This window comes from Emydura macquarii, unplaced genomic scaffold (assembly GCF_026122565.2).
Source record: "Emydura macquarii macquarii isolate MOO-44397 ecotype Brisbane River unplaced genomic scaffold, CSIRO-AGI_Emac_v2 contig_2452, whole genome shotgun sequence".
NCBI classification, from domain to species: Eukaryota; Metazoa; Chordata; order Testudines; family Chelidae; genus Emydura; species Emydura macquarii.
In genome coordinates this window covers 2,301,707-2,315,512 of record NW_027132589.1, presented here as the reverse complement: position 1 = coordinate 2,315,512, position 13,806 = coordinate 2,301,707, and the positions used below count along the sequence as shown (strand labels likewise).

Below are 13,806 nucleotides of genomic sequence, written 5' to 3'. Positions count from 1 at the left end.
TCCCTCAGTACAAAAGTTCACATCAATCCTTTTTCCTTGAAAACACATTGACTATTCCTAACAGCTAATAACTAATACAGAAGAGAGGTCTTGTCTGTCAGTGATATGAAAATCTTTTTGTGGTGAGCCAAGGTAAAGTGGGTGGGCCTTTACCACACACTGCACTGTATGCTGGGGCGACAGTGTGTGAAATTTATGTGTAGATTTCTGAGTTGCTTATTTGGTTTACTTTTATTTATCAGACTTAGGCCCAACCCTGCTTTTATGGAAGTCAGTTTAGTCGCAATTTAGTCTGACTAGGGCAGAATCCAGTTCAATATCTTAAGGGACTTGGGTATCATTAGTCCAGAATTTTTTAAAATTCAATATGATCTATAATGAAAAGTATATATCTGCAGTAGAATGGCATTAATATAAATGACCTTAGACATTTTCATTTGGGGAAATATGGTTCAGTCGTGGTTTGCTCTCTTCTCTGACAGTCTATTGTGCTTTAGAATGGATTCAGCACAGCTATACTGATAAAGAAGTTGAGTCAATAGAGTGTGGACAGTTTGTGTGTGTCCCCCTGGGAAAAGGATTAAATTTTTTCTGTTGTGTGACTTGAAGTATCAGAATGATTCAGTGAATTATCAGCAATTCCTCCCAAGAAGTTGAAAAGTGAGAGGGTTTTACTTACTTGAAGTGTCACATAGTTTAAAGTGTTATCAACCATTTTTGTCACCTTTTCTTTATTTTAGACAACAACAATGCAATATGTCACTACTTGTCATGTGAAAAAGCTATACAACCTTCCTTCCCCTGACAGTGTCCTAAATCGATTCAGCTACAATGCCCTCAGAGCAGCTATCCCACCATTTCAATAGGTATCTGTTCCACAGCGCTGATAACTTCTTGTCTCTGCCTTCCACTTGTGTCCTCCCTGTTGATTTGTTGGCGGCAATCTTGGTGTGAGGAACTTTAGGAGTTTATCACATCAGCAAACCAGCTCTAATGTGCTATTGAGCACAGCAGCAGGTTAATGTGGGAACTTCAGGTCTTCCAAAGAAAGTACCCCCAGAAAGGTCCTTTCTAACTTCTGGCCACTGTAGGGTCCAGCCAGGGAAAGTACCCACCCTTCTCTCACTGTGTTTCTGCTCTGTCAGAACTCGTGAGCTTCAAGGGAGCAGAACTCCCTTCCCCAAATACCACGGACCAAGTTGTGCCTTCAGTTACCATGGGCCTAGTAAGTACCCCTTACTATTCAGATTCCCAGCATTTCAAACAACTAGACGACCCCCTTCCCCGTTTTTTAATAGGCATTTCTCTAGTTCTGATAGATAGCTCTCTTGACTGATAGACCTTCGACACGGGCTGGAACAGCCCCAGAATTGATTTCTCCTTAATGAGGATTTGGCAGGCGGGGGGTTTGAACTTTAAAGCGAACTGTTTATTTGCAAGAACATGTCACAACGCGTGCAATGCTTTTGCAGGCTCAGTCAATGGTGCTGGCTCTCCTGGCCGTATTAGTGGAAAGCACCAGCAAACTTGCTAGCCTGTCCCCTGCTTTGCCTCTAATCCTGAACTGTGTATGTGCTTCTAGTCTCGCTTTTTCCTCAAGAGCGCACCAAGCACCAGTCCCGACTCCTGGTGTCCTGCTTTAGCTAATATTGCGTGGGAGGGGAAGGCTCGATATGGCAGGCACCCATCTCCAAGCCAGTCCTCCCCGGAGAGCCAGGGGCACTCTTGCTGCGCGAAGGCATCGTTCAGTGTCTCCCCAGAGCACTGGTGGGCTCTGCCTTTAAAACCACAGGCGCGCTGGAAACAAGTAGGCGCCGAGACGAAGCGAATCCAGCAGCCTCAGGCTGGCGGGAGCTTGGGGTGGGGGGAGCTTTCTCTTCCTTCCCAGCCGCTGGGGCTGGAAGAAAAACTTCTAGGGTCACTGGGAGGGAGAAATTCCTCGTCCGCTCAGTGGCTGTCTGTGAGATCACCCCGAGGAGGAGCAGGGCCCTCCTCTCTCTCGCCCTCTGCCTTGGTTGGGACCCTGCTCAGCGGCGTGTGCGGATGGGGTGGGTGTTGGTGACGGGCTCTCAGCTGCTGCAGATGTGGGGAGGAGGGAGCCTCGCTCGCAAGCGCAGTTTAGGAGGAGAGGACAGAGACTCCGCTGCTTGCGGGGGCTTTTCGCTGACCTGCCTGCCCCAGCGTGGAGGGATCGGCCGCGCCAGCGGGCAGGGAGCTGCTCCGCGCTACCCCGGAGAGCACAAGCAGCCCGGACGGGGACGGGGCGAGGGAGCAGCGCGCCCGATCGCGCTGCAATAATCCTGCCTCGGCACTTTCCAAATCAGGAGGGGCCGGGGCTTGATTTTCGGCCTCTGCCAGCGAGGCTGAGTTAGAGACAAAACTTCTCCGCCTTCAGGAACCAGCCGGGAGACTTTCCACCAGCCACCCCCGGGACAGCGGACGAGAAGCATCCCGCCCCCGCTGGAGCCGGGAGAGAGGAAGCCGGGGGAGCGCAGCGAGCGGAACTAGCAGCGACCCTCCCGCCGGCTGCCGGCTCAGTCCCGGGGCGCAGAGGAGTCGGGGTGTCTGTCTGGAGGCGCCTCCCTTGGACCCGGCGCCCGGGATCGGGCTGCGAAGGGCGCTGCCTCCTGGCCCGGGAGGGGGCGACAGCGCGGGCCCCGTGGCAAGCTGCCGGCTGCCTCCCTCTGCGGCGCGAAGTGCGATCGAGTGGTCGGGGAAAGTTACCGCCGCCCTCCCCGCCGGGCGAGCGACACGCAGCAGCTCTGCTGCAGCCAGCGGGAGGAGACTCAGCCCCTGCTTGAGGCGGGGTGCGGTGCCTTGCGCCGCCCTCCCCCGGACTTGCCAGCCTCCCCCCCGCCGGCCTTCGGTTCCCCAGCTGCTGGGGCATGTGCGGGCAGCGGCGGGATGGCCTCGGCCGTGTTTGAGGGCACCTCGCTGGTGAACATGTACGTGCGGGGCTGCTGGGTGAACGGCATCCGGAGACTCATCATCGACCGGCGCGGGGCCGAGGAGGAGTTCTACGAGATCCGCACCGAGTGGTCGGACAGGAACGTCCTCTACTTGCACCGCAGCTACTCCGACCTGGGCCGCCTCTTCAGGCGGCTGCTGGACTCCTTCCCGGAGGATCGCCCGGAGCTGTCCCAGTCCCCCCTGCTGCAAGGTTTGGGCAGCTTCTGGCTTCCTTCTTATTGGCTAAGATCCGGCTCCTTTCTGGGAGGGGTGTGTGTAGGTGCACGCCGGAGAAGGTGGGGGAGCGGTAACTTGCGGGGAGTCACTCTTGTTGGTTGCGGGGGGGGAGCTGGTTTCCTGGAGGGACTGAAAGACTCCGGTACAAGCGGGGGAAGGGTTAAAGTCCACATAACGGGCTTGATTCTCTACGGCCTCTCACCTTGGAGCACTTTACCCCAGTGCACAGTGCATGGGAACTGCCGCTCAAGGCAGTGGAGAGAATCTGCCCCCAGAGGTTTGGCCCGGATTGGTGGGAAACCGAACTCAGTGTCCGCGCTCCACATACACAAGCCCCCAAATTCTGATGCACCCTGTGGAAGAAATTTCCGGGCAGGGGTTAGAACACTGTCCCATCCTTCTCTGAGTCGAAGTGATCCTAACTGACAAAATCTCTATTTACTGCTCCATCCACACGGATTTAACACCTCCCCACTCCCACACAAGACACTTTGAGGGATGTGGGGAGAGGGCTGGGGAGGAAGCACTGGTGTTGAAAGTCAGCCACAGGTGTGTTTCCGGTTTGTAAGATGGGGAAGGTTGCAGCTCTTCCCAGTGGACAGAACAGACTCACAAGGCTAATAATTTTTTTTTTTGGGGGGGGGGGGGGGCAGACTTTGTGTATGTTTTCCCATAAGAGAACATGGAAGTTTGCTGCTGCTGTCTCTTTTTAACCATCCATCCTACGCTGAGCCCCAGTGCAAGGTGATGGAAAGTTACATTCTGGGGCGTGATTCTCTGCTTCTTTACACCAGTGTTGCTCCACTGACTTCAGTGGAGTCACTTCTGATTCTCACCTGTGGGGTTGGAGGTACCACCACAGACTTTTTTCCCCCCAGGCTAACTTGGTAAAAAACATTTTTTTCTAGAGTAATTCAAAGTGAAATTCTCTTGCGGGCTCTGTCAGTCACTCACGCCTCCTCCTTTCTTTACTCCTGTCAAGTCTCCATCTATTTGTGTTATCATTTTGTCCTGTTAAAAATATCTGGAATATATTCTTCTTCTTTTTCCCTCCGTGCCCACCTCTCTCTGTGGTGTAGCCTAGGTTCATGTGGGGAGTCACTTCCCTTTCAGTTCCTGAAAATGTAGACTTGCTCATTTAAGTTCATCTCGTTTCCCCTCCTCATCCTTTCTCAGATGACACTGAGGGAGGAAGGAAAGCTGCCGGACACTCTCAGGCACTGATTGCTCTCTGCAGACAACTGGGGCACCCTGTTGTATAAAAGTGAAAAGCCCTTGAGCCGGGCTGCCTGATCTGAGGCCTACTGATTTCAGTGCTCAACTTAACATACTTCGGGCCTGATTTTCAGGCTGAGCACCTATGGGCCCTATTGCCTTCTATAGGAGCTGTGACTATTCAGAGCCTCTAAAAATCAGGCCCAAGCTGTATCAAGTGAGGCCCTCCAAATCAGAGACCACTCTTGCACAATATTAGGCTTTAATGACATGTTTCAGAGGCCCCATTTGTGCTTATTCACTCACACTGGGACGCTGATGCCCTTACTTGATTGTCCCAGGTGGCATGGGCTATAACTGTTAAATAGTCAGGGAGGACTAAACCTCCTTAGCACATTAGGAGATTTAATTCTTGTGTAAGCCCTTGGTCCTGCAGCCCTCACTTCTGTGAGTAATCCTTCTCATATGAATTGTCACCCTGACTTCCGCAGGCTTCCACTGTGAATGATGTACATGAGTAGGGGGTGGAAGAATTAAGCCCTAAAACTACAGTCATAGTGAGATAGGAAGTTGCAATATTTTTAATGCTGACAGTTCTATGATTTGGAGTTTAAGATATTTCAAATCTCAAGAACTCTACTGTCTTTGGTTAATGATGGAAACTTTACAGTGAAACACGTGAATGTGGTGGAGTCAGAGTCCTGAATTGTTTGAGTATTTGCCGTGTGTACCTGATAATTCCAGTCATAGTGAATCCATTTCTTAAAATGAAATTCTGTAAAAAATGACTTTGCAGTAATGAGGTATCACTGCATTTCTCTGCACAGTCTTCATATTTATTCACCAGAACTTGTGCCTGTCTGGCCACACAGTAACACACACTAAATCTTCTTTAACTAAATGATGCTTTGGATGTAAGCAGGGGATTTTATAATGTATTTGGTACACATAGAAGGTATGACCTCATTTTAGATAAACTTTTTGGATCTGTGGTTTCTGCATATAGCATTTTAAAGAAGAATCACACTTTTCCATACATTTCAATATATTTAACCCAGCAGACAATCACGCTGTTTCTAAGCATTAGCACTGAGTCAGATATATTGTTAATCTCAGACTTTCCAAAAGTGCCAGGCAGAGTATTATTTGCATCTGGAATCTTTATGGAAGCAGTGAAAGCATTGTGAGTCAAATTTGCATTGCATAGCAGGAATTGGAAGTACTTCTGGTTACCGTAGATACATTTCAGTAGCATCAGAAGAATTAGATTATCCTATAGACACTTTGTCAAACTACATTATATAAAAGTTAAGGGATATTTTCCAGTAGCAGGCTCCTAAAATTTGAGCTAAAATAGTTTGATCTTAAAAATGGTTAACTTTGTGGGTTTAAAAAAAAAATTCCCACTTTTCAGCTGCAGAAATATTAGAAAAAGATGGTAGAGACCACTACTTTTGTGGGACTATAATCATTTGTATGCCCAACACAAAGCTAACAGATTGTGTTACTGTGCTCAGTAACAGCAAATTTTACTGAACCCCACAACCCACTATTTCCAGAACTGTGCAGCATTAATGATGCTTATGCAAAAATAAGGTAATAAAGAAAAACCCAAAAAATTAGAGCCATATTGGCCTCTATTGCACTAGGAATACTGAAAAAGAGGTGGAGAGAATACTGGAGAAATACATACTTTAAATCTTAAAGGGCAGATTGCAAGTTAATGGTGGCATTTTTTGAGATTAGAGTTCTACAGCTCAGGGTTTGTCTACATTTACAGTGCTGCAGCAGCACAGATGGAGCTGCCCCGCTGTACTGCTTAGTGAAGACGCTGCCTATGCTGACAGGAGAGCTTCTTCTGTCAGCATACGTACTCCACTTCCCTGAGAGACAGTAGCTACATTGACAGGAGAATTGACATAGTTATACCAACCTAATGGCCAGTAGACAGCGCTATGTCACTCCGAGTTGTGGATTTTCCACACCGCTGAGCGACCTAGTTATACTGACATAAATTTGTAGTGCAGACCAGTTTTGCCTTCTGAAGTTTGTTACATGTAAATCTATTTCAGTCAGAAGAAATATCATTTGACTATTGCAAAGGGCATATGTGCAAATGAACTCATCTGCTATAAATGCATGTTTCTATATTGCAACAAGGATTCCCTAGAAAGTCTTGATTATGTGCTTGATACCACTGTAATTACTCCTGGGAGATCTCCTCTCACTGGGACTCAGGCTATAATATTACACCACATCTGCTTTTCATTATGAACTTTGCAGCATTTGGGCCTCATCCTGCAAACCGCCCTACTTCATGTGAGCAGACTTTAATCACACAGCTACAGTAGCTCCACTGAAGTCAGAGGGTCTTTTTACAAGAGCAAGAACTACTTGCATAAGTGTTTTAAGGCTTGGGCCCTGTGCTAATACCCACACTCAAGAAATTAAGTCAATGCACTAATCTAAGATCACCATAAGTTTACCGAAACTTGCAGGATCCTGAACCCTTCCTAGTGGTGCTCAATGCTCTCAGCTGCTGTATTAATTTATCTTAACTCTTTCAGTGACTTCGTACCCTAATGGGGTGGGTACTAGCACACCCAGCAAAAATTCTGATTGAAAAAGCAAATAGAAAGTAATATTAATTTGTATTTCTTTAGACCCGAGTTTCCATGAAAACAGAAATGTTCCCACCATTTTAATATGAATGGAGGGTTATCAGAATCTTGCAAGGTTCAGACTTTGAGCCATGTGTACTCATATGTAGTGTGGACCTGCATAGGAAGCAGGGAATTTTAATCAGGTTCCTCTCATGCAGTTTCCTCTGTATTCTTCTGTTGTGGGGAAGAGGGAAATAGACAGAGGGAAGGTCCCCTTTCATCCACAGAAGAAAGCCAGGCACTGGTCTATAATGCTCACAAGATCCACAAGACCATCTGCATATTCCAATTGAATATATTGAATTTATTTCATTTCTTGGTGGATGTTGCATGCCCTGGCCCACCCGCTCCTCTCACAACCGGTCTGTTGCTCACCCTTGCCTCCACACATTGATAGACCAGCAAAGAGCCCTCTGCAGTTCCCAAAGAATGTGTGTGTGTGTGTGTGGTGGTGAAGGGGCGGGGAAATGCTGCTATGGAGGTAGCTGACCACCTTCCCCTCTCTGTGTGGGGAGATCTACACATACAGGGTATCAATATCACACAATCTGCACTATAATACAAGTACTATACTCGGTATAAGCAATAACAGCATGCATAGAAAAGTATACTTGATTCCTGAACATCTGGAATGCGTAATGAGACTAAAGGCCAAGTACACTCATCAACATGAGGTGTGAGTGCCTAGGATAATTACTCTCATTATAGTGATGCTTTTGTAAAATGTTTTTCTTAATAGTAAGCTGGCTAACAAGTCTGTTGCTGTGCTGTTTGCCACTATCTGTAGGGTCATAAATTTTGTCTTCCAATCAAATTCCTGCTCTTATAATGACCAATCGTCTTCATTCTCATGATTCATTGTGATGTCACCAGAATATTCATGGTATTTTCTTTAGGTGTCTGAAGTGTGTCTATCCCTTACTCTAGGCATATGCACACACAATACAATATAAAAGTAGAGACTGATTCAATAAGTGCAATCTTATAATCCACAGACATATACTATACATTACAATTCTAGTCATTGCCAATCTACACTCTGCTTATAAAAATTAGCTTCTCTGGATTTATGTAAAAATTGGTGAGGAAGACAGCAAAAGAGTTGGGGAGCTGGCTTAAAAATGACCAATTCGCTCTAGAGAGATCCAGAAATAATTGCAGTAGACCAAATAAATAAAATAAAATAGAAAAAAATAAGGTACAAATTTGGTATAGAATGAACGAGAAGTGGCTACTGCCTCCAAAATAATATTGAGAAATTCTGTAGTATGACTTTTCTTCAAGCACAGTCCTTCACCCATTCAGTCAAAGGCACCCCTCCCACGGAATTCAGCAAGTTGTTAGTGCTGCTTGATCAAGCCAAAGTGTATCACATTAGCACAGTCCCACTGAAGTCTGTGATAAATTTGGTCTTTTGAGTGTTTATGTATTTTCTAGGAATCCTGATGGAGTGAAACGGTCACAGTTTTGTACATTCTAGTGCTGTTCTCATAGGGCCAAATTCTGCTTCCAGAAACTCTGACCTCATTGATTTCAGTGCGGAGGGCAGAATTTGATCCAGGTATTTATAAACTCTTAACAAGCACTAACAGTTTTATGAATGTTCACATTCCTGGTGTAGAGACCACATGGATGGTAAGCTGGAAAGCTCAGATGGATTCCCAGAAAGGCCATTCACATTAAGACTGTGTGTAGTGCCTGAACCGACATACACGCTGTCAGTGCACAGTCTTGTCTATCTCATAAGGCTGTTCTGCTGTATTTCTCTTTCCAGATGGCTCCTCTTCTGGCTGCATCTCTTTTCCTCCCATCTAGTCTGATTTTTCTCTTCCTTTCTTCATCAAACTTTCCAAGGCTGCTTATCCCCCTCATGTCTCACTTTGCTTGGCCTACTTTCTGTTTCCTCACTTCCTCTTCAGGTTTCTCTCCATCCCGCACTAGGATGCTGGTGTTGTAACCTTTTTGCCAGACAGAGCCAGCAGCAGCAAAGGGCCGGGTTCTATATCTAGGGGTTCCTGTCAATGATACAGCACCAAATCAGCTCAAGCCCCCACCCAGTCACCTGGAAAATCACACACTATCCCCTGGGCGCCCCCAAAAGGCCACTTCCCCTCTCGCAAGCACAGAGTCTGAGTGTACAAAGTAAACCTTTTAATAAAAGAAAGGAAGTAACACAGCACTGTTTTGGGAAAACAGTGCACGCACAATTCATGAACACAATGAGTCGAACCTACCCCACCCCAGCATATGTGGGGTGTGTCCTTCGCCTCTCTCTTCTTGCTTTCCCCTGCTCTACTGACCCTCGTAGTTGCAGTGTCCACCCGACTGCACTGTCCACCTCGGTTGTGGGGCTCTGCTAGTCCCCTCTGCTAGCTCCTGCTGCCTGCCAGATGTGGGCTTGACATCCCCACTGCTGTGCCTGCTGCCTGCAGAGCCCCCTCTGCTGCTGACTCCACCACCTGCAGGCTTCCTTTGGGCTCCCACTGCCTCCAGGCCTCACGAGTCCCCTCTGCTGGTTCCCGTCATGCTGGCTCCTGCCGCTTCTGGGCCTTGTTGAGTCCCCTCTGCTAGCTTCCATTGCGCTGGCTCCCGCTGCTTCCAGACCTCACTGAGTCCCCTCTGCTGGCTCCCACCAAGTCCCCTCTGCTGGTGGTCAACCTCTTGAGGTTTCCCAGTTCCTTAGTGATTTCAGCTCTTAGTGAGTTTCATCTGTCAGCTTTCATTCATAGGAAAGCCTTCTACTGACACAGGAGCAAGTCCCTGCTTTTAATAAAACCAAAGACTCCAAAAAGAATAATTAATTCTACTTTTTAACAGTGGGAGGCAATAGTCAATCCATGCCTGAGAGTAGCCCTTTGTCAGAGCTGCTGCAGTCTCAGCAGGAGACCCCCCCAACCCCTCCCTCCTCTCTCTTACAGTGCTCTAGCATTCCTTCGCCACCTTTGTTGAGCTCTGTTTAGATGAGTGAATTTTTCATCAGAACAGGCTAAACACAGTTCTGCTGCCATTTGTTCATTCAATAGAACAACATTTCATTACCCCTGCAGCTAACACATGATTTGTAACCAAAAACCAGTCACACTGACCATTTCCCAACATGCTGAGCACCATGCAAATACTGAGCCCATGCAAATAAAGTGCTTCCCCTCCCCATTGCTCTCAGCTGATGGAAAAAGGAGAGGGCCATTCAGACACTCAGACCTTGCTTACAGTGTCACTGATGATTAATTATCTGTGGCACATCAGTGCTCTCCCATCATTCTCCACATTATTGTCTGATGCAAAAATTCTGTTTTATGCTGGATCATCTCTGCCTTCCTCCCCTGTTGCATCATGTCATAAGTGGGAGTGAATGGGAAAGAGATGATCGGCTGCTTCTCTGTCACATCTGCAGTGCACCAGGAAGGACATGTGAAAAGTTACATTGCATTCCTGAGGGCTGCACTGATCTGGATTACACACACTAGAAGATAGTCACATTTTGCTGCACTTTCTGTACCCATAACCTACTGTTTTATGTGTGCTCTGTTATACAGTGTTGCTTACAAGACCATCTGGGAGTTTAATATGTGTGTGCAGGGAGTCCTACAGAAGCATTTTAGCAGTTTCCAAAGACAGCAGCTGTTACAGCACTGTGACAATACAGATAAATACACTACATCTATTGTGCCTCATTTCATTGTTGACAATGTCAACAGTTCATTAACAGAGCTTGCTCAGAACTTCAGTCTGGTAGACAAAAGGGAACAGATCTTCTTTATCAAGCTTCTAGCAGTGTAGTCCAACTGAAATTCAATTTTTATTTGCCTCACTGTCCTTTTAGCTTCAGCTCCTCCAGGATGGCACTGGTTGCATATTATTGTTAAGGACCTTTGAGTGAAAGGACAGATTTTTTTTTAATTTGCTTCTGAATCTTCTTTACAAGATTTATTTGGGTGTAAGTAAATCCATTGAGCTTGGCTGATGTCCACCAAATTGTCAAACAGTACAGTTCAGTGATGGCAAAAATGAATGGTTCATCTGTAATAAGATGAATAAAACTTGCTGGTTTCAGAACAAAGCCATCCAAACGTCAGGAGTACATGATGAATTAATGACATTTGTCAAACATTTTTTTTTTTTTTGGGTCCACGTTCCATGTCGAGTTTTGGAGTTTGTATGAATTCTGTGCTAAAAGTGATAGTGTGTACAGGAGATGGCCTGTCCCTCCCTTCTTCTTGGAAGGAGGCTACGCCCCCTCGCTGCTGCACCTGCGTGGGCACACTTTAGGCAGGGGTTTAGATCTTTGCTGTCTGTAGCCCCAAGCCCTCAAGGAGGGCGAGGCACGTGCACAGTCTCTAGCCCTGGGCCCTCAGGCGGGGCAGGGTGAGCAAGCAAAGAGTCAGTGGCGCTCAGCCCTCATGCAGGGCAGGGCAGGGAAAGCAGCCCAAGGAGGCTTCGCAGGCCAGGGTGAGGCTACCACACCAAGGATGGGGTGTCAAGAGGGGAGGGGGACACAGGCCATCCCAATTCCACCATGTCCCAGCCCAGGCCCCGTCAGTGGCAGAACACTCTACTACTGGGTCGGTGGGGCTCCAGCCTCAACTCACTGACAAGGGCTCAAGTGCGAGCCCAGCCGTACCTAAGTCAGCTACTCCGAGCTACTTCCTCCACCCCTGTGCCCATGTACCTGCAGCCAAAGGTCATCATCGGCCTCCCCAGGGTACGTTGCCAGCAGTAGTCTAACCACGCCTTTGCTATCTAAGTTGTCCAATGGCTCAGGTAGGTCGGGTGAGTCCTCAGGGTAGCCGGGTTCCTCGCCAGCTCCTCTCTCCAACAGTGGACTGACGATATTCTTCCCCTCCAGCGGCTGCCTCCCATCTGAACTGTAGGCCCCGCCCTTTATACTTCCAGTTTCTGTCTGGGCTCCGCCTCTCTGCTTCCAGCGTGGGGGCTGTGGCCTCCCTGGCTCCACCCTCCAGGGGTTGAGTGGCAGTTCCTCCCTGTCTGTCTCAGAGGGAAGCCACCCCTCCTCACAACACTGAAGGTTCCATTTTAATGACAAATTCAGTTCATTTTTGTTTCCTCTTTCTCCTCTCACTTTTCCCCACTTCATTTTGTCTTTTATATTCTTTCTTATACCATGTGCCTTGTCTAACACCCTGCTTGCAAGATCTCTCGGGCTGGCACTATTCTCTTTACTTGTGACAATGAAATTCTGAACACCTCACCTGGTGTTTGTAGGCACTGTCATAATAGATAATAATGGTGGTGTGACTTTGTTTAATAAATATGTAAAAAGCCAGTGAGTTGAGAGAGCAAATTTCTCTGCCTTTAACCTCCTTGTGCTTTGCATGTGTGCTATGATACTTAAACACAAGCAGTTAAGTTAAATATAGAGTGAAATAAAAAACCTTTTACTCTGGAATTCCTGTTTTGGGGAATTTAAGTCAGGCTGTTGTTTTTTAAAGGAATATTCTTAGGTGCTGTAATTTACCTCTGTGTAGTATGAGCTGTAGATCTTAAAATAAGAAACCTGCTGTATCCGGATTAGACTTGTGCACTAAGGGCCAGATTTTACAGGTATTTAGCTGCCTCAAGATGGACATTTTGAAAATCTCACTAAGCACCTAACTCCCAATGCATAATCCTAAATGCCCTTCCAAATCTGGCTCTAGGTGCCCCCAAACAACCAAGCTAAGAGCTCGGTTCAGCATGTAACCAGTTTAAAACATGGTTTTTTTTGGTGCTGCCATTATCCAGCCCCCAGCACAGCTTTCTGGCTGCTCCCCAAGAAACACCCCCAGAATGAGCAATGTTGGTGACATTGCATGCAAATGAAACCCTTGGAGCACAGAGATGACCTCTAAAACCTGGATTATTCTCTCCAGAATTCATGCGTGGACTGTAACCTCCATGTGTGGATTTCCCCATCCATCTGAGGGGAGAAGGGAAGAGTGCTGCCTTTGTGACACCACCCCCAACCCTCCTGCATGAATAGAGTGTGGCAAAATTCAAGAAGAGGTGTCACAAAAGGTGCTGCTTTCAGAAGAATGCAGGATTTGCCATACTCGATCAGACCAGTTGTCCATCTAGTCCAGTATCCTGTCTTCCAGAACCTGCTGCTTCAGTGGATCATGTAAGAAATCTGCAGTAGGCACAGCAGATGTGGGATAATCTGTCCCCCACATAGGTTTCATCCTGATCTCTAATAGAGATTGGCTTAAAACCTGAAGCATGAGGTCTAATATCCCACATTTTTATTGTCTTTAATTATAACATCTCTGGCTATTCTTGGTTATCCATATAAATGCCCAGTCCTATTTTTTAAATCTTGTAACGTTCTTGGCTTCAATGACGTCTTATGACAATGAGTTATCACAGCTTAATTGCTCCTTGTGTGAAAAAGTTTTTCCTTTTACCAGTTTTGGATTTCCCACCTTTGAATGCCCCCTTGTTCTTGTATCATGTCTGCGGATCCTGTACAGTTCTGTGCAGAACTCTGGAGGGGGAGGCAATCACAGCTGTAGACTGTCCTTTTGTCCTCTGAGTCCAGTCTGAGGCTGCTAATGCATGTCCTACAGATGGGGAGGAGCGGGCATGTCTCTTGCTGTGGCCATGCTTCCTGAGGTTAGGGGAAGGAGCAGAGTAGCAGTCATCAATTGTCTCTGCAAGACAATTCCAATGTCTATGCAAAAGACCTGCAGACATTTGTAAGCTCCAATTGCCTTTCATGCAATTGGGAGGGGGCTCAACCTCCAAA

At 47.1% G+C, this 13,806-nt stretch overlaps 1 protein-coding gene across 1 annotated transcript in view; it reads left to right on the top strand.

The window, feature by feature from the left end:
* Positions 1 to 1,923: 1,923 nt before the first annotated feature.
* PXDC1 (PX domain containing 1) overlaps positions 1,924 to 13,806 on the top strand; it is a 32,489-nt gene continuing 20,606 nt past the window's right edge. Inside the window, exon 1 of the mRNA XM_067562616.1 lies at positions 1,924 to 3,160. Coding sequence (XP_067418717.1) covers positions 2,905 to 3,160 — 256 coding nt within the window. The 5' untranslated portion in view covers positions 1,924 to 2,904. The remainder of the gene's footprint in view (positions 3,161 to 13,806) is intronic.